General features: G+C 38.0%; 1 protein-coding gene across 1 annotated transcript; it reads right to left on the reverse strand.

Annotated features, from left to right (window-relative positions):
• Window positions 1–2,284: 2,284 nt before the first annotated feature.
• Window positions 2,285–17,158, reverse strand: LOC125862291 (dihydroxy-acid dehydratase, chloroplastic-like). Its single transcript, XM_049542334.1, has 14 exons — window positions 16,438–17,158; window positions 14,885–14,956; window positions 11,927–11,974; window positions 5,831–5,985; window positions 5,551–5,745; window positions 5,367–5,478; window positions 5,194–5,263; window positions 5,048–5,106; window positions 4,793–4,916; window positions 4,625–4,695; window positions 4,020–4,121; window positions 3,807–3,887; window positions 2,805–2,963; window positions 2,285–2,726 (listed from the first exon to the last, which is right to left on the reverse strand). The coding sequence occupies exons 1-14, from the start codon at window positions 16,999–17,001 to the stop codon at window positions 2,676–2,678; spliced, it is 1,863 nt and encodes a 620-aa protein (XP_049398291.1). The 5' UTR covers window positions 17,002–17,158; the 3' UTR covers window positions 2,285–2,675.
• Window positions 17,159–19,781: the final 2,623 nt, after the last annotated feature.

A 19,781-nucleotide genomic window follows, 5' to 3' on the forward strand; every position in this document is an offset into this window, starting at 1 on the left:
TCATCCTACTAATTGCACTCATAACCTCCTCGATCCTAAAACACCTACAGTACCCAAAGTTCCGAAGTCTCTCAGAGTGCGCCAACTCACCTAACACAATGTCTCTGTCCCCTTCTTCATTTAAAAGTTTATGAAAGTATCTTTGCCATCTTTGCTTGATGGAGGTCTCTTCCACCAATACTTTGCCTTCCTCATCCTTGATACACTTCACTTGGTCCAAGTCACGAGCCTTCCTCTCTCTTGCTTTTGCAAGCCTATACAATTTCTTATCCCCACCTTTGTCCCCCAGCTCGACATACAAGCGTTCGAAAGCTGCCGTCTTAGCCTTCGTAACTGCTAACTTAGCTTCTGTCTTTGTCGTCTTATAAACCTTCTTAAGCGTCCGTTTCTCTTCCTCGTCTACGCACTCCACCAACTTTGTGTAAGCCGCCTTCTTTGCTTCCACTTTGCCTTGGACTTCCCCATTCCACCACCAATCTCCTTTATGGCCTCCAAAATTACCCCTTGAAACCCCCAACACCTCAGAAGCAACTTCCCTAATGCAACTAGCTGCTTTATTCCACATGGTGTCCGCATCCTCACTACCACTCCAAGCCCCCATCCCAGTCAACTTCTCGCCCATCTCCCGAGAAAGGGCAGGGGTCAAGCCACCCCATTTAATCCTCGGTCGATCGAAAACCCTCTTCTTCCTCCTATCCCTCTTAATTTCCAGGTCCATCACCAAAAGCTTGTGTAGGGTAGTAAGATTTTCACTTGGGATAACCTTGCAATCCTTACAACGACCTCTATCACCCTTCCTAAGGAGTAAGTAATCTATCTGAGTCTTAGCTATCGAGCTACGAAAGGTAACCAAGTGGTTCTCCTTTTTCGGGAAGCATGAGTTAACAATCACCAACTCAAAGGCTTTAGCGAAATCCAGAAGCGAAGTTCCACCTCCATTTCTCTCCCCAAAACCAAAGCCTCCATGCACATCATCAAAGCCACTAGAAGTTGCCCCGATATGGCCATTAAAATCTCCACCAATTACCATTCTCTCGGAGTTTGGTATACCTCTAACTACCTCATCCAAATCCTCATAAAAGAGCTTTTTGGCCTCCTCGTCCAAGCCCACTTGAGGTGCATAAGCACTAATAACACTCAAAGTACATCCTCCAATGACTAGTTTAATCATCATCAACCTATCATTGATCCTCCTAACCTCCACCACTTGCTCCCTCAAATCCCCGTCTACTAAAATACCCACTCCATTTCTATCCCTTGATCCTCCTGAGTACCACAACTTAAACCCGTCGACAACCCGAGCCTTAGACCCTACCCATCTAGTCTCTTGGACACAAGCTATATTTATCTTTCTCTTCTTGAGAATTTTCACTAGCTCTATAGACTTCCCCGTCAACGAACCTATGTTCCATGATCCTACCCGCAAATTATGGGAACCCATAGCCCTCTTACCACTATTACCCCTCGTCCTCGGCCTCAATCGAAGACATGACTCACTACCACCATCAGTTACCAAATCCACTAGAAAGAAACTGAAACTAATGTAAAATCTACACAGGAAAATACTTTAAAATACTGCAACAAGTGTATAATCTAAAAGACAAGATAGCAACAACTAGACTACCGATTGAAGCACTGATCCAGCCTATAATAGAGAACAAGAAAGCACTGATCCGAACTATATAAGATGTAGCCCTAATCTGAACTACAAAGCCAATCAAAAATAAAGATAGATAATCAGAAGGTTTCAAAAACAGAAGACAGTACACAAAATCTGCAAGTGAGGGCTCAGAAAATATATTCAGATCGAGAAAGGAAGAAGAGACAAGATAGATAGAACCTGATCGGTAAGTTTTCCGGCCAGATCTGGTTGGTCTCCGGCGACAAACAGTAGCACTGCTGGTGCACTGTTGTTTGGCCGGTAGCTCACCGGAGTCAGAGCTGGCTCTCGCTGGTTGCTGTCGACCGGATCTGTTGCTGTCGTGGGTTGTCGCCGGCTGCTGCTGCTGCTGTCCGGTGATTGCTGGTGGTCCTCGTCGGCTGCTGGAGACGGAGAAGAGAAGAAGAAGAAGAAGAAGAACGAAAAAGAGGGAAAGAGAAAGAGGATCCCGTCGGAGCTGCCGCCTGGTCGGAGCAGCGCTGGTGTCTGTCGGTTTCGCCGGCGTCGCCGGAGAGAAAGCCGTTGGGGTATGGAGAGAAAGCCGTTGGAGAGAGAGAGAGAGAGAGAGAGAGGTTTGGGGTATAGCTAACGCAAAAGCAAGTTAACGAAAAACAAATTAATGAATGAAATTGGAATACTGAGAAACTTGATCAATAAACTTGGAGCAAGTCTGAAAAACCTCCTAGCTAGTGACCAATCTCAGAGATTATTACAAACTTTTGGGAATTTCCAAAGTAGAAGTGATTGTTCTTTTATCAAATATTATTTCACCAAGCATTATACAATTTAAATTACCAATCAACAAGCTGGGAGTTACAGAAATGCAGAGTAGGAAAAATGGGTAAATGAAGAACGAAAAACAGAACCAACTACTATAAAGTTACACCTGCAAACATAAATCGAATACCTCTACTAATAAAAGAGCTACGAGCCGTGCAGATGCCCCAATTGCAGCTGCAAGAAAAATCAGGCGTTCCCAGGTTCACTCTTTGCTTTTGGTAAATATGCTTCTTCTCTATTCATCGGTAACACATCCCTTAGAAGCGGATTGTACATTTTTTATATACTGCAAGAAATATAATAATTATGTCAGACATTACGATGTTTGCATTCAATAACTGTCCACTGTCAAGTACTCTTGTACCTTGTAGAGAACCCCTCTGTCAGCCTTATATGCAGGGGCTGTCCAATTTTTTCTACGATGTTCCAACACCTCATCTGATAACTGAACGTCCATTTTCTTTTTCTGAATGTCGATTGTTATTATGTCTCCATTTTGAACAAGACCAATTGGACCTCCTTCCTGGTAAAAGTTTGAATTGCGTGATTCTCAATGACAATAAAACAAGATTGTACAGATAGGTCCTCTATGTTATAATGCATGTTTATGTTCTAAAACTGTTATCACCACGACTCCACGGAGATCCATAGTTGCATCAACAACACATTGTTTATACAACGAAATACATTATTAACACTTTATAAATTAGACAAGTCATGTCTGCGTGAGCACACTCAAACTAGGTGTGTGTGTGTGTGTGTGTGGTGGTGGAGAAGAGGGGATGCACATGAGAAAACAAACCAGGAAAAATCTGGCTACTGAACCACTGGTCCTCCTCTTAAAACACATTGCATTTGGTAACTCAAGATGGGAACATTAGTGAAGAAAATTTGGCAACTTTTCACTGGCACTTTTACAAGTAAAACTCTTAACTGCATTATGCAACGTGCTTCTATTGTGGTTAAACAATAAATGCATTAGGGGAGATGCTCATAGCGTCTGGCATCTTCTTTTATTTTTTGTTTTACAACAAGAAAGTCCCGATGGCGAAACAGTCCAAACTTGTTGGATAATNCCCCCCCCCCCCCCAAAAAAAAAAAAACCTTCCTGGCCTCTTCCACTTAAAAGTTAAATGTCATGCTTTTGTCTGCAGCAGGGTTCTAACATGTAATGTGCACCTAAACAAGGGTTGGATCCATTTTAGAGATTATTCACATATCCAGAATATTAAGGTGGTTCACAAGTTCCTGAAGGCTGCAAACTACAAGCTATAATGGTCAACCAGACAACATAGTGAAAGCAATATGAATGGAGGAAAGGAACAAATTCTACATGCAACAAGTTCAGAAACAAAAGTTAATGCACCTGTGCTTCAGGACATATATGCCCCACAACGTATCCATGAGAACCTCCAGAAAATCTTCCATCAGTAAGTAAAGCAACATCCTATTGTTCAAAAAAGAACCAAATAAAAAATCAGCAAGGCAGAGAGAGATACCATAAGAAATACATGTCAATTATCAATTTTGACTATAACAATACAATAGACAAGGACGAGAGAGATCTCCCATTACGTACCTTCCCAAGACCTGCACCCATAATTGCACTTGTGGGTGTCAGCATTTCAGCCATACCTGGTCCTCCCTTAGGTCCCTCTCCTCTAATGACTACAACTTTTCCCTGAAATATTGTACACAGATGAGATGTCTAGATACCTAATACCCAACACATGGGAACTGCCCAAACAATTGCAGCCAGTTACTATTCAACAAAAGAAAATGACTATCACTAATAACTGACAAGAGAATTCGGAATAAATCCATGCTTAAAAGATACTTTGCTGCTAGGCAAATCCAAGCGAAGTCTACGAGACCAAATGCGAGCTGAAACTGAAGAAATCAGCAGAAGTAACTCTCAGTAGCGTGACACTTTGACAAAGTATCTACTTTACCTATCTGAAGTCCCAACAAGATGTGTTTAATTACAGCAACTCATCCAAATTAATTAAAAACAAAATTACTGCAGAGAAATACAAGAAGACAAATAAACAAAGCTGGGATTCCATCTCTTCTTCTTTGAGGCCTTGTCAAACACCTAATTACATATTGTCTCCTCGACCCATTCCCTAGTTTATCAGGATCGAAGTAAATGAAAAAGGATGGAAAAAGGATTAACTGGCTTGCCTTAAAACTCAAAGGATCTTCTGAGATAGCTGCAAGCATAGCCTCCTCTCCTTCAAACACTAAGGTGGGGCCTGATGAACAAGTTCCCGTAATTATTTATATATTCAAGAAGCATATAAACAATGTCCAGAGACACCAAAAATTAAATATTGAAGAAAGACGATGTACCAGAAAAGTATAGTCCTTCTTTTCCAGTGATCTTTGCCACGCTCCCCTCTGGTGCAAGATTCCCGTATAATATCTGGATGTGGCCTGTTTCTTTGATGGGGTTTGATAGTGGTCTTATAATTTGCTAGAAGAAAAAGAAAGATGGACCAAATTGAGTATCTATAGCTTTGCATTCCTAATTCACTCAGGAGCAGAAAACCTATGACAAAATTACTGCAGCACATGGGAAGAAGCCACATTGGTAAAAAGACCTACCTGGCCTTCAGCTAAAGAAGGAAATAGCTTTGCATTTTCAGCCAGAGTCTTTCCTGTGACTGCAAATCAAAAGCAAGTGAAATGAGTGCCACCAATTATTAGATAACCAGTACAAGAAAATATCTTCTTATCGTCAAAGTACATACCAGTCATACAGTCCCCATCCATATACCCAAGCTCCAACAGGTGGCGGATGACTGCGGGTGTGCCTCCAATCTAAATAATTAAGCTCGTCAATTGATCAGAACAAAATCAACAGCAGTGAATGCCCATGTAACCAAAACTAAAAATGAATTGGCAAACGTAGTATTGACCAAACCTTGTGCACATCCTCCATAACATATTTTCCACTAGGCTTCAGATCTGCAAGGAAAGGAACCTCATCGCTAACCTTTTGGAAGTCATCTAGAGTTAATTCCAAACCAACAGACCTGTGGAGATAATAATCATGACTCACATACTCAATCCAAAAGTATAGGGAACGATGCGGAAAATTTGCTCACCTTGCAATAGCAATTAAATGTAGTACGGCATTGGTAGATCCACCAAGTGCCATGACAACTACCATTGCATTTCGAAGGGACTTTTTTGTGATGATATCTCGAGGTTTCAAGTCCATCTTTAACAATTCCAGAAGATATTTTCCCGCTAGGCGACACTCATCCAACTTTAGTGAGTCTTCAGCTGGTGTGGAAGAGCTTTTGCATTGAAAAGGAGGTGAAGGAAGGACGTATTAGCAATGAATATTGTTAAACAAAGTACTACTACATCATATTCTTCTACCTATAAGGCAGTGACATGCCCATTGCCTCAATAGCAGATGCCATGGTGTTTGCTGTATACATTCCACCACAAGCCCCCGCACCAGGACATGAATTACGAACTACATTCATCCTCTGTTCATCACTAACAGCACCACTAACATACTCTCCATACACCTGCAAGTAAAATCAAAGCAGAAAAAAAGCTATCACCAGAGCTTTAACAGAATTGAAGATTGATGATTCAAACGTCTTAGACAAAGAGCTGCTTTTTAAGTTTAGCCTTCTCATACTAAAAAAGTAAAGTCACACAGCATGCTTCGATCATATAAACCATAACAACTACAACTGTGGTACATCTGGCTGCTCAGGAACAACATTAATTGCTTTTACAAACAAGAGTATCTATTAAAGTTGTCACAATTCATAAAGGAAAGGCACTTGTCAAGAAAAAGATACACAGTTGCCACACAATGTCACCTGCACATCAATTGTGCTTCAACAATGTATTCATTGACAATTTATATTTTTTTGATCAAATAAACGTACTTTCATTCATAATTAAGGCCAAAAATATGGCCATATACAAGGGGTATACCAAAAGGTAGAGAATTTACAAAAAAGAAATTATTCCTACAAACACCACCCAATCTCCTATACAACTGGTAACTATATGGGTGCACCAAAGAATATAAGCAATCGGAGACTCCTCAATTGAGAAAAACTCGACTCTAGCCCCTCAAAAGCTCTCTTATTTCTCTCTCCACACTACCCACATTTAGTGGAACCAATACCCATGACCTACGTCTTCTCCTCCTGCTTTTCCAGCTGAACCTCAATAATTTCATAGTTCTTGGCAATTGGCATTGTCCATGAAGTACCAAACCACCTAAACATATCCCACCATAATCTCACGGTAAGACCACAATGAAGAAAAAGATGATCCATGACCTCGCCTGCCTCTTTGCACATACAACACCAGCTAACGCAGACAATATTCATTAGCTAAGATTTTCCAGTCATGACTCACGATCACCCCTCTAGTACTTGGCCAAGTAAAAAAGCACACCTTGTTAAACATTCACTAGCTAAGATTCTCCTTCCATTGCTTTGTATTTACCAACTATGACCCCTCTCCAAAAAGCATTTACCTCTGCCAAAACCTCCACAGCCAAATCCATCAAAGCTTTGTTGCTTTGTTGAACACCTTCAAGTCTTTAATACCATGCCCTCCCTATTTTTAAGGAGATGTGTCAGTCTTCCACCACACCAAGTGAAACAAGTGAGGACTTGTCCTAAGTAGTCCAATTGAGTCTTGTCTACGTCACAAGAAAACCAAAGAATCATCTACAAATAACAAATAAGAAACCAAGTGTCCCAGCGCTCCCAACCGTGACTTTGAATCCTTCCATGACACCTTTATCCATCATCTTGCGTAATGCTTCCATTATTAAAAGGAATATTGGTAATAGTGGGTCCCCTTGTCTCAAACCTCAGACAAACCCTCGAACTCTTGGAAAAGCTGCATGGATTTCCATTGACCAAGACAAAATATCTCAGAAGAGATGCAAAAGTTGATCCATTTCCTCCATTTTTGCCCAAATCCCATTAGTAACATAATGGCATCTATGAATGATGACAACAAATGAAGCTCCAAGACAGAATATAGGCATACTTCACCCCCCCCCCCCCCCCCCCCCCCCCGGCCTTTTTCTAATAATGCTATATGTCAATATCTCCAGTTTTATTTGGTGAATTCATATCAGTATGCGTCCCTAATTTCTACTTTGATGGTGGTCCTCTTATTAGGGTCATTCATCCCCCTTACATTCCATGTAATAATTTTAACTTCCATGGACCAATTTTTCCTTCGCCCCCACTTATCTTCTCCCCCAACTCCTCATTTCCCTTCTTTTACCTCTCATCTCATGCACCACATTTTTTCTTCTCCGTCCTTTTCCTTCCCCGTCTCCTTCCATCCCCCTCCATGTGATCATTTATCTCCATATATAGAGGCGCGCACACACACACCAAACATCGGCATTAATTTTACTGTAATCAACAAACAAAGAACATCAAGAACATCCTCCACCAGAATTTGATACAAAGAAGACAAATGAATGTGTTTAGAGGGAATGACACAAGGTAAGAAATCTTATAAGAATATATTTCTAACTATTTTAGATTAGGTTAGAATAAAAAAAATTAAAAGGCTAAGAATTTGCATTGCCTTCCTAAGTTCATTAAGATAGTAATCTAGTAAAGCTTTTGCTGACTTGTCGTACCTCCTTAGTGCATTTCTGTGTAAATGCTTTACTTACCAAAGAAAAGAAAAAATCATCCAAAGAATCCCATCCTTTTGGAAAGTCGCTCTCTTTCTACAAAATCTCCCTTTAGAAGACGTAAGGCAACAAGGGCCTGCCTCATTAAGGCAAGAGGTGAAGCGCTCAGTCTTTTTGAAGTGAGGCGCCAATTATTACCAAAAATTAAAATATTAATGGTATATATAAATAACCAAAATCTCAATATCAATAACATATTATTGTTTATAGGCAAAAACTTAATGTACTAACTAGTATACAACTAAATTCCCTTCCAAAGTCTAAAATTGAACTGCTTAGCAACCTTTTACTTTATTAGAGCCGTCAAAATGGGTTTAGCCCATGAGGCCGGCCCAACCCAATCAGTTATTGGGGTAGGGTTGGGATAGAATTTTTCAAGCCCATTTAAAACTAGGGCTTATAAGCCCAACCCATATAAGTCCTTGGCCCTTGAGGCTTGATTGGGGTCGGTCCATGGGCCAAAATTATTTATTTAAGGATAACTTACAACAATCTCACTAGCAGTGTTCAGGAAAGCGAGCGCTTCATCGCTTAAAGCGATTGAAGTGAAGCGATGCGAGCCTTCTACGCTTCACAGACTAGAATGAGTATGTGAGCGCTTCATCGCTTAAAGCGTGAAGCGTGGCCTTATCGCTTTTTTCCGTTTCATGCTTCCCTGAACACTGCTCACTAGTATATGAGTTAATTACTTAAATGCATGTTATGTTGTAATATTACGAATCTTACCTAATTTTGGTACGTCCTCGGGATACATTGACTCAAAATTAGGTTAATTTTTTCTAGATACACTCTATTCAAGTGGATTCGCATGTATCTAGGATACATAGACAAATCTCGCTCCCTCGCCTCCCTCCCATCTCGCTCACCACTCTCTTATCTGGCTCGCGTATCTAGGATGCATCACACTAGATACATCTATCTCGTGTATCTAGTATCCTAGATACATGTTAATCACACTAGATTTTTTGCTAGTGTTATTGAAACAACACCATTGTTTGTCATATTTTATTTGAAAATCTTCTCATTTTCTTGAAGTTATAGAATTTTAAGTTTGACAAGAAAAAAAATGAAAAAAGAAGGGCTAGCCTGCCCCAACCCTCGGCGCTTCTAGGGTTGGATTGGGTTGGGTTGAGCATTTTCAGGCCCTTCCAAGTGAAGGGTCGGCCTGCCCTAGCCCATCAAATTCCTTGGCCCGCCAGGCTTGGGCCGGGTAGGGCTGGGCCAGCCGTTTTTGACAACTCTACTTTTGATGTATTTAGAGTTGTCAAAAAGGGTCGGCCCAGCCCCACTCGCCCCAAGCCTTGTGGACCAAGGAATTTGAAGGGCTAGGGCGGGCAACCCTTCATTTGGAAGGGCCTGAAAATGCTTAACCCAACCCAACCTTAGAAGGGCCGAGGGCTGGGGCGGGCCTAGCCCTTCTTTTTTTTTCCTTTCCAAACTTAAAATTCTATAACATCAAGAAAATGAGAAGATTTTCAAATCAATTATGACAAACAGTGGTGTTGTTTCAATAAGACTAGCAAAAAATCTAGTGTAATCAGCATATATTTAGGATACTAGATATGCGAGATACATGTATCTGGTGTGATGCATGATGCATCCCAAATACACGAGCGAGATATGAGAGTGGCAAGCAAGATGGGAGGGAGAACGAGGGTGCAGGGTTTGTCACATGCAAATCCACTTGGGTAGAGTGTATCTATAACAAATTAACCTAATTTTGAGTCTATGTATCATGAGATACATGTATCTAGACGTTCTAGTAAGATTCATAATATTACAACATAATGTGCATTAAAGTAATTAGCTCATATAGTAGTGAAATTGTTGTAAGTTACCCTTAAATAAATAGTTTTGGCCCATGGGCCGACTCCGGCCCGACCCCGATCAAGCCTCAAGGGCCAAGGGCTTATATGGATTGGGCTTATAAGCCCTAATTTTAAATGAGCTCGAAAAATCCTATCCCAACCCTACCCCAATAACGGGTTGGGTTGGGTCGGCCCCATGGGTTAATCCCATTTTGACGGCTCTAGATGTATCCAAATTGTACCTAAGGATCCGGGGGACTTTACCCTATATTTAGATAGTTTATAACTAGATGTATCCATACTGTACCTAAGGATCCAAGGGACTTAACCCTAGTTTTAGATAGTTTATAAGGGATATAGGTGATAGATTTTGTTTTGGTTGTTCCTTTATACTTTTGATGTAATTACTTCAGGAGCACACTATAGGTGTACTTCTCTTGTTTATAATACCTGTTAACCTTATCCAAAAAAATCCAATCAGGCAGAAAATAAAAAATAAAAAACTGGACAGATTGGCCGGTGCGCAGTTGCCCGAAAGCGGTGTAAACAGAGGAGAAAGAAGAAGAAGAATCTGCCACCCAGTGCCTAGTCACCAAAACAGAAAAGGAAGAAGCCAGAAACAGGGGAGCAAAAAGGAAGAAGAAGAAAGAACTAGAAGAACAGAGATTGACCATAACCTTTGCAGCTGAAATCTGAAGACAAAGATGGAGAACTCAGAATCGCGTAGTTGACTGAAAAGAGGTAAGTGAGACAAAAACCCTAAAATTACATTTTAAATTTGAAAGATATATCTTTGACTTCTTAAAGAAAATAAAGTGACGCCTTTCTTCTTGACTCATCACCTTCTGCTCCCCTTTTTCATAGCCCTCGCCTTGCAGTAGAACGGCGACACAACCTCGCCTCGCCTCTCGCCTAAGGTGCTAAGGCGAGCGCCTTTGATAACACAGGTCCTCCATGGTTCCTCAAGTACTTACATAGGTTAACGAGAACTTCAACAAGAACATGTTTTCTCCTAGTTTAGTGGTACTTTTTCTAGACGATGTACATTGATATGAATTTTATCACAAGCAAGCATATTATTCGCCGTGTGCCTCAAGGCCTATTCAAACCTTGTCTAAAGTCTAAACTGACATTTATAGTGTGTTTGGCTAAGCTTCTTGGAGGCTAAAGCATCCTTTTCAGAAAAAGAAAAAAAAAATTTAGGTGTTAGCCCAATAAAAAGGTGCTCTTAAGCAGAAGAAGAAGCTACAAATTTATGCTTTTCCCAAGAAGCAGAAGGAAAATTATTATTATTTCAAGACAAATATTCTTACCATAAATTCATATTTACCAAACTATCTCTCATTAATTTAACATATCTTTCAATTAAATACAGTTCTTTTATCCTTTTTGCTTTTTACTGTGTAGTTTCCTTCCTCTCTTTTTTTTCTATCCTTCTTCTCCTCTCCCACTTTGGAATAGTCCATCAAAATATAAATATGAATTACTTCTCCCATCCTTCTATCATCCATTACCTCTATCTCTCCTTTTTCTCTTTGGAATAACAAAGCTATCTCTAAAAAAGATACAAGTTAATATTTATTTCCACATATTTTAAAGTCTTTCCCTAAAAATGTATATTAAAATCTTTTTAAGTAATCCTAATTGTAAAACATGCCTTGATACTTGTCATTTTCCATAATTTGACACCCAAAAGCACTTTTTGAAAAAATTGGTGAATGCACAATATGTTTATCTAAACTTTAAAAAAAAAACACTTACCAAATGAATTAGCCAAACACAAATTGTTGAGCTCCAAAAGTACTTCCCTAAAAAGGTTTTTTTTTACAAAAGTGCTTCTCAAAATAAGCAATGGCAGATTGGCCAAACAGGTACTGACTGTGCTCAAAGGCAAAACTGACAGAAGAACTGCTAAAAACAGCAGTAGGAAGACATTAAAACAGTAAACTAACAAATCAACAGACATACCTGGAAAGCGGATACTATGTCGAATGTGTGCCCTTGGAAATGACCAGGCTGTACATCAGAGAAAAGGTAAAGGATCAAAAATAATTCAGAAGCAAGCAGAACATGTAATACAATAAATGCTCTTGAAATATCATTTTACCTGTCATTATGTTAATAAGAGTCTAGAGTTGTTAACTTTCTCAAAAAAAAAGAGTCTAGAGTTGTTAACCTTTTATGTCGCTTTTTATTTAGCATTATTTCGAGAATGTGGTCACCCTTATGATTAAGCAATGAAGTAATTGATGTACTGGCATTTTCTAGTTATCAGCTGTATCTTGGAGAACATTGGCAGCAACAGCATACAGCAGACATTCAGAAGCTTATAAGCAGCTTATGTGATCTCTAGTCTTTCCCATTGAGTTGTTAACCTTTAATGCCGTTTTTTAATTAGCATTATTTCTAGAAAGTTGGTCACCCTTATGATTAAACAATTGATGTATTGGCATATCTAGTTGTTATCAGCTGTACTTTGGAGTACATTGGCAGCAACAGCAGACACTTAGAAGCCTGCAAGAAGCTAATGTGATCTCTATTCATTACCATTCCTTCTGTCCTTCTAGCAGTTAAACCTAAAAAACTATCTCTACATTCATGCTCTCTTATTCCAATTCTCAACCTCTAAAAGTCCCCCACTCCCCCCCAAACTTCTTTCCCTAAAAAGACAGCTAAGAATATATAAATTTGTGGTAACACCGGTTTTACATGTCCTACACCATTTGGATTGCTCTGTCTCCTATCCCATCCATAACAAGTTCTCCATTTTCATTGGCATTTTCTGATGCATCAAAAAAAATTCTCTTTGTTGCAATGACAAATAATGGAACGATAAAGAAGTTTATAGCAGATTGACATGTACTTTTTTCCATGCTTTATTTGTTAAAGTTTATGAAGATTTAGCGACTACATAAACAACTTATTAAGAAAATCTGATTAATAATTTGTAAAAATGCTTGTGGGATTTTTAGAAATAATTTTTTAGTGATACGCGAGAAAATTACAAGCAAGAGAAGAAACTTTGTCATGATTTGATTGAAAAAGATGCATGGTCTTGTGGTTTTGCACCGGACAGCAGACCACAATCATCATGAAGATATATCTTTTTTCACTAAATAAACAACTCCTTCACTCAAACATAACGGATATACCATATGATTACCTACAATTAACATACAAGATTTCCAAAGAAATCTGACCAGTCGTAATACTATATCACAAAGTTTAGCAGGAAAGACAAATGAAAACCTCAAATAAGCCAAACATGATCTGCTGAATATACAGGAAAATCATGTAAAAGGAGGTGCAAAAGAGCCACATACGCCACCATGTCACTAACACAGATTCTCTAGATATCTTGTAACGGCGGTTTTTCATATTGAGGACTTCCCTCTACTCTTGCATTTTCCCGATACATCAAATAGATTTCAAATACTACACCATGTCTTTATTTTTTCCATATTCCTGTCTGAAAGTTAAATATTCCTGGTACCAAATGTAACGAGCTAGCTCTCTTCTTCGTGTTTCTTTTGATGGACCCAATGTCTTTCTTTTTCCCTATTTCTTTTAGGGAAAAGGGTCAACAATACCCCTCAACTTTGGTTTATTGTTTGATTTTACCCTCGCCATTAAAATGAAGTTAATTTTACCCTTCCCGTTACTAATTTCACCAAATTTACCCCTCATTAGACGGAATCCCCAAAATTGACCCAAATTAACCAAAATTACCCGATTTAAAAAAAAAAACTCAATTTCCTATTTTTAACCCAATGCCTCGCCCCATTTAGAATAACCCGATTAACCCTATTTTACCCATTCTCCCAAATTTCCTTTACCCATTTACCATTCTCTATTTGAATAGATAATCTCCTTTTTCTCCCAAATTTTCCCTATAACCCAATGCCCTTTACCCATTAACTTCTCATAGATTTGTCCCTTTTAATAACCCTGCGTCTCGTCATGAAATAAGCTGCCTCCAATTTTCTGAAATTTTTCATCAACCGGGAACTTTTTGCTGAAATGCTGCTTTTATTTTCAATATGCCTTTCGAATTTCTGGGTTTCATCTGGATGGCCATCAGATTCCTAGCCTGTGCTGGACCTAGATCTCTTTCTAGATCCAGAGCTCCCTGAATCATGATCTTCAGTAATATTTGTCCTCCGAGAATTCAAATGCTTAGCTGGTTCTAAGCTTGAGCCTCCTTTCATCTTAAGGGGTGTCTGCATCTTAGTGGCCTCTTCTGCTGGTTCTATGCTTGAGCTTTTGAGGAAAATTTTGGTAAAGGGCATTGGGTTATATGGAAAATTTGGAAGAAAAAGGAGATTATCTATTCAAAGAGGGAATGGGTAAATGGGTAAAGGAAATTTGGAAGAATGGGTAAAATAGGGTTAACCGGGTTATTCTAAATGGGGCGGGGCATTGGGTTAAAAATAGGAAATAGGGTTTTTTTTTTAAATTTGAGTAATTTGGGTCAATTTTGGGGATTCCGTCTAATGAGGGGTAAATTTGGTGAAATTAATAACGGGAGGGGTAAAATTAACTTCATTTTAACGGCGAGGGTAAAATCAAACAATAAATCAAAGTTGAGGGGTATTTTCGATCCTTTTCCCTTTCTTTTATTAACTGCGGGAATCCTGGGTACAATGAAATATATTGTCCTAGTTTTTAATCAAGTAAAACTCACACAAATACCCACGAACTTGCTTCCCGAGATTTACTCCTTGAAGACACCACAAATATTTTATCCTAGTTATCTCTCCTTTGGTTTATTCTCCACAGTTATTCAACTTCAACAAATCCCAAAGAAATATTGAAAGGGATGGAATGGTTCCAAGCAGACAAATTTAGAAGATAACCTCTATTTTTACATGAAAAAAGGCTTTAGATGCACAAAAAAGAATTAAAATGTGAGTGTTCCAATCTCACCTTAATGGTTCCACCATATATCATGATACTTGGCCTATTTAGTCTTCCCATCGCCATAATTGTACCTGGCATCTGCCATATTACAACAAGAAGTTATCATTTCGATGAGATACAGCATGAAAGGCAGCTGGAATTAGACAAGAGAAGAAAATGATTAGGGGGTAGCTCAATGGTTTGGGTCCTGTTACCAAGAAGAGTCTCATTCTTTTCACTCCATCAAGACTACTCAGTACCACCCGCCCTAACCGCTAAAAATAGAACTACAATACTATAGCATGTGCATATAGATTGGCAGGAGTTTAGTGAAAGAGAACACCACAAAAGCACAAAAGAAGCAAATTGCAGGAAATTGTTAACAAGCCAGAAAGTTATATTTACTTAATCTTGAATTGCTATGTGAAATTTTTTAATGTATTACAATTTAACTTGAGTGTGTTATAACTGTGGGCAGATGTAAGGGGCGTAAGGTCGCCAGAAAATAACATTATATATACAAGATCAAATTAGGTGTTGATCTCTTGGCTTCTTCGTGTGATTTACTTATTTATATTTTGAATCCATTTGGTGAAGATCCTAGCTCCACCACTGGTTATAACCAGTGCAGGTCATGGAACAACTTTTTGAAAAAAAAAACATGTAACATGTCAGATAAAAATATTTGGTATTTTGAAGAAATTGCATAACTGAATAAATCTTCACAGCAGATAGTCACCTAATATCTGGAATTCATGTCTTTTTTGCTTTCTCAAATTAAATCAAATCCACAAACTTTTATACAAAAATCTTTAAAATAATATACTTTAACACACTTCTAATTGGAAGTGTTGTAGTTCCAAGAATCACTATTCATTCCGGAAATCAACCAAGAATCTTATCTACTCAAAGAAATTTAACCTAAACAAGAGAGTGTGAGTTCGTACAAGGATAGACAGTAATTTGTTGAAAGTAAAACAGCAAATGCATTAAATATATCTATAAAATTGCAAAACATACATCTTTTTCTCCACAATAATATACTCTTAACCTATGTTGCTCAGACTCTTCAAAAATGTCAAGGGGTGCGTGTCGGATTGGCCAAAAGTATTGTATTTTTGGAGAATCTGACACGGGTGCGGCATCGAAAGTGAAGAATCCGCACAACTTAGCTCTTAACTCAACAACAATAACAGCGTACCCAGTGTAATCCCACGGGTCCCTATCTCCAAAAGACCTTCGACCCAAATACTTTAACTCACAATTAAGAATAAGGTTCACAATTTCGCAAATTATCAGGAACATCAAAAAAAATTCAAAAAAACAGAATCTTTCAACAAGGAAGCACTACCTAGAAGGGAATAATTCAGTAAGGAGTTACATTTACACACTGACGATGTATGTAAATCCAAAATAATTTATCCAAATCAGGTAAATTAAAAGACAATCACATGCATTAATATATAACCTGCAAATGTGGTAATTAACAACAGTCACATTACACTAATAGTGTAAGTTCCTTACTCCATCACTGCATATTTTTAAAAATTCTTTCTACAAAAAGAATAAAAGAGGCTCACATTCTTATCACATCCAGGAATGGCAATATTCCCATCATACCACTGAGCAGACATGACAGTTTCAATACTATCAGCAATCAAATCTCTTGACTGCAAACTAAAACACATGCCTCTAGTCCCCATAGAAATAGCATCACTAACACCAATAGTATTAAACCTGAACCCCACCATGCCAGCTTCTGTAACCCCTTCTTTAACAGCTTCAGCAAGCTTTAACAAATGCATATTACAAGTATTGCCTTCATACCAAACAGAGGATATCCCAATTTGGGGTTTGTTCATATCCTCATCAGTTAATCCTACTCCATACAGAATCGCCTGTGAACCACCCTGTGACTTGGGTTGAGTAATGCGGCTGCTGTATTTGTTGAGTTGCTGAGATGGGTCTGTTGAGGTAGTGGTCTGTGGTGGTGGTGGGGTCGATGTTTCGGTTGAGGAAGCTCGGATGGTGAGAGTGGGTGGTTTTCTTGAGTGGGTCCTACATTTGGGGAAAAGGGGGCTGAAAGCTGGGGTGGCGGTGGTGGTGGTGGGGTATATAGTGGGGGAGAGCAAATGGGCTTGCATAGTGGCGGAGATTGGCTGTAAGTGACGGCGGAGAAGCTGTTCAGAGGGTTTTTGTGGGGATTAGAGACAAAAATAGATATTGTCAAGGTGGGTAGTGTTGGACTCTTGAGTGAGATAAGTAAGAATTAAAGAGATGAACGATAGAGAAAGAAATTATAAAATTATATAGGAAAACATGATTCATGATATGGATTTCTATTTTATTTATTTATTTTGTTTTTTCATTTGGTATGTGTTACATTGTATTGTATTGCGGTTCCAATTAAATTTACGTAGTTCACTTTAAAATATCTAGATATTCACTTGTTTCCTTATTTTGTTATTTTAGAAAAATGATGGATGTGATTATCTTTTGTAAGTAAAAAATATGTCCATAAATAGAGTAACACCATGTTTTCACAAGTGAGGAGACCCTTTTTCAACGTTAATACAACAATTTTACACATCAATATGAAATTTGACACATTTAATATCAAGAATGTTGTAAAAGATAGAGATCTACTAAAGACATTGCTAAAAAAATGAGAAGAAAGCTTGCAAAATGTGCTTAATGAAATCCAGTAGGAAAATGGTATTTTTGAAAAGGAGACTGAATGAAGAAGAGAAAGAAAAAAGTAATTATTGGACGTTTTTATGTGATCTTTTGATTTTCTATTTGATTTGGAAATGTTTTATAGTTGATTAGTTATTAATTGTTTTTTCTTAATATTAGTTTTTATGTATTATGGTTTTAGGATTTTAGTAGTTTGAATTTGTTATGCAGTATGTTTTACAATTGTAGTTTGAATTGTAGTACGGAAAAGGGTTAAAAATACTCTTAAACTATTCGAAATAGCTCATATTAATTCTTAAATTATATTTCGACTCAAAACCACCTTTCCCGTCAAACTATTGGGTCAAAAGTGTCCTTCTTATTAACAGAAGTTGTTAAATGCCACGTGGATGCCACATTGCATGCCAATAGGGTTCCACTGCCACATAGATTAAAAGGAAAAGGGTCAAAAATACCCTTAATCTATCCGAATATTTACCCTTAAACTATATTTCGGCTCAAAATTACCCTTTCGGTCAAACTATTGGGTCAAAAGTGCCCTTCTTATTAACGAAAGTTGTTTAATGCAGTGTGGATGCCACATTGCACACCAATAGGGTTCCATTGTGGCTTTAATTACTCTCTTTTTTCCCTCATTTTGTTATTTTCCAGAAACAATTTCACCCATTCTCCCTCATTTCGCGGCTAGGGTTTCAAAGTTTTCTTCGTTGCTGGGTTTAAAAGTGAATATTCGTGGTTAAGGGTTAGTAAATATTTTTTCTTATTTTATTATGTTTACAACCACGAATATCCACTTTGAAACCCAGCTCCGAAGAAAGCTATGAAACCCTAGCCGCGAAATAAGGGGGAAAGTTGTGAAATCCTAACTATCATGCTTTGAAATCGTAAACATAATAAAATAAGAAAAAATATTTACTAACATATAACCACGAATATCCACTTTGAAACCCACCCCCGAAGAAAGCTAGGAAACCCTAGCCGCGAAATGAGGGGAAAGTTGTGAAATCCTAACTATCATGCTTTGAAATTGTAAACATAATAAAATAAGAAAAAAGATTTACTAATTAACCTACAATTACGAATATCCACTTTGAAACCCAGTCACGAAGAAAACTGTGAAACCCTAGCCTTGAAATGAGGGAGAAGGGGTGAAATTGTTTCTAGAAAATAATAAAATGGGGGGTGGGGGTGGGGGGGGGAGTAATTAGGATTTAGGGATTTAGTATATGTGGCAGTGGAAGTGTGGAACCCTATTGGCATGCAATGTGGCATCCACATGGCATTTAACAACTTCCATTAATAAGAAGGGTACTTTTGACTCAATAGTTTGACGGGAAGGGTAGTTTTGAGCTAAAATATAGTTTAATGGTAAATATGAGCTATTTCGGATAGTTTAAAGGTATTTTTGACCCTTTTTCGATTCTAGTAAGATTAGTTCCTTTGTTGTTTATGTGAATTTATTGTAACTTCTGACATTTTTATCAATATTTGATTTATTTTTTAAGTTCTGTTGTAAACTATGAGTAATATACTCCCTCCGTCCCATTTTATGGAGTGCTCTTTTCTTTTTAGATCGTCACAAAAAGAGTGTTACCTTACTATAATTAGACACAATTTTAACTTTAAAATTAATTTTTACCCTTAATGAAACGATTTTCAATCACACAAATATCTCAGGATTGTTTTAAACCACAAGTTTCAAAAGTCTTCATTTTTATCTTAAACATTGTGTCAAGTCAAACGGTGTCACATAAGATGGGACAGAAGGAGTACAAGAATATAGAGCAAAAAATGTGGAGAGTAGATTGTAGATATTATCGTATTCCAATGTCTTACAATGGTGAATGACAATCCTATTTATAAGTTGAGAAATCACTTCAAATGCCGTTATATTAATGCCCAAATTAATAGATATATGTTTATCTAAAATGGTTCCAAACCTATGAAATATGTATAGATGAATGTAAGTAATTCATGTATTAATGTATTAACTAAATGGTCAATCCACCCATTCAATGAATTTATAACACCCGCGCTTGGATGTCATAGATAAAGTGTGTTGTTAAAACCTTACTAGGAAAAATCTCACGGAAAAAAATCTAGTGAGGAAAAAAGGCTACACACATCTCATAATACGCCTTTAATGTTGCCTCATTAAAAGTCTTACTAGGAAAATTCAATTGGGACAAAATTATGATTAAGAAAAAGAGTATAACACGTGTTTCAC

This window comes from Solanum stenotomum, chromosome 4 (assembly GCF_019186545.1).
Source record: "Solanum stenotomum isolate F172 chromosome 4, ASM1918654v1, whole genome shotgun sequence".
Taxonomy (NCBI): Eukaryota; Viridiplantae; Streptophyta; class Magnoliopsida; order Solanales; family Solanaceae; genus Solanum; species Solanum stenotomum.

Bases quoted from the DNA above. Each gene is read 5' to 3' on its own strand.
- LOC125862291 (XM_049542334.1), bottom strand. From the start codon at position 17,001: ATGCAAGCCCATTTGCTCTCCCCCACTATATACCCCACCACCACCACC. The intron at 4,917-5,047 runs GTAGGTCTTTTT...TTTTTCTTCTAG, and splicing joins CTTCTTTAGCTGAAGGCCAG to CAAATTATAAGACCACTATC. The intron at 4,696-4,792 runs GTACATCGTCTT...CTTGTTCATCAG, and splicing joins AGAAGGACTATACTTTTCTG to GCCCCACCTTAGTGTTTGAA.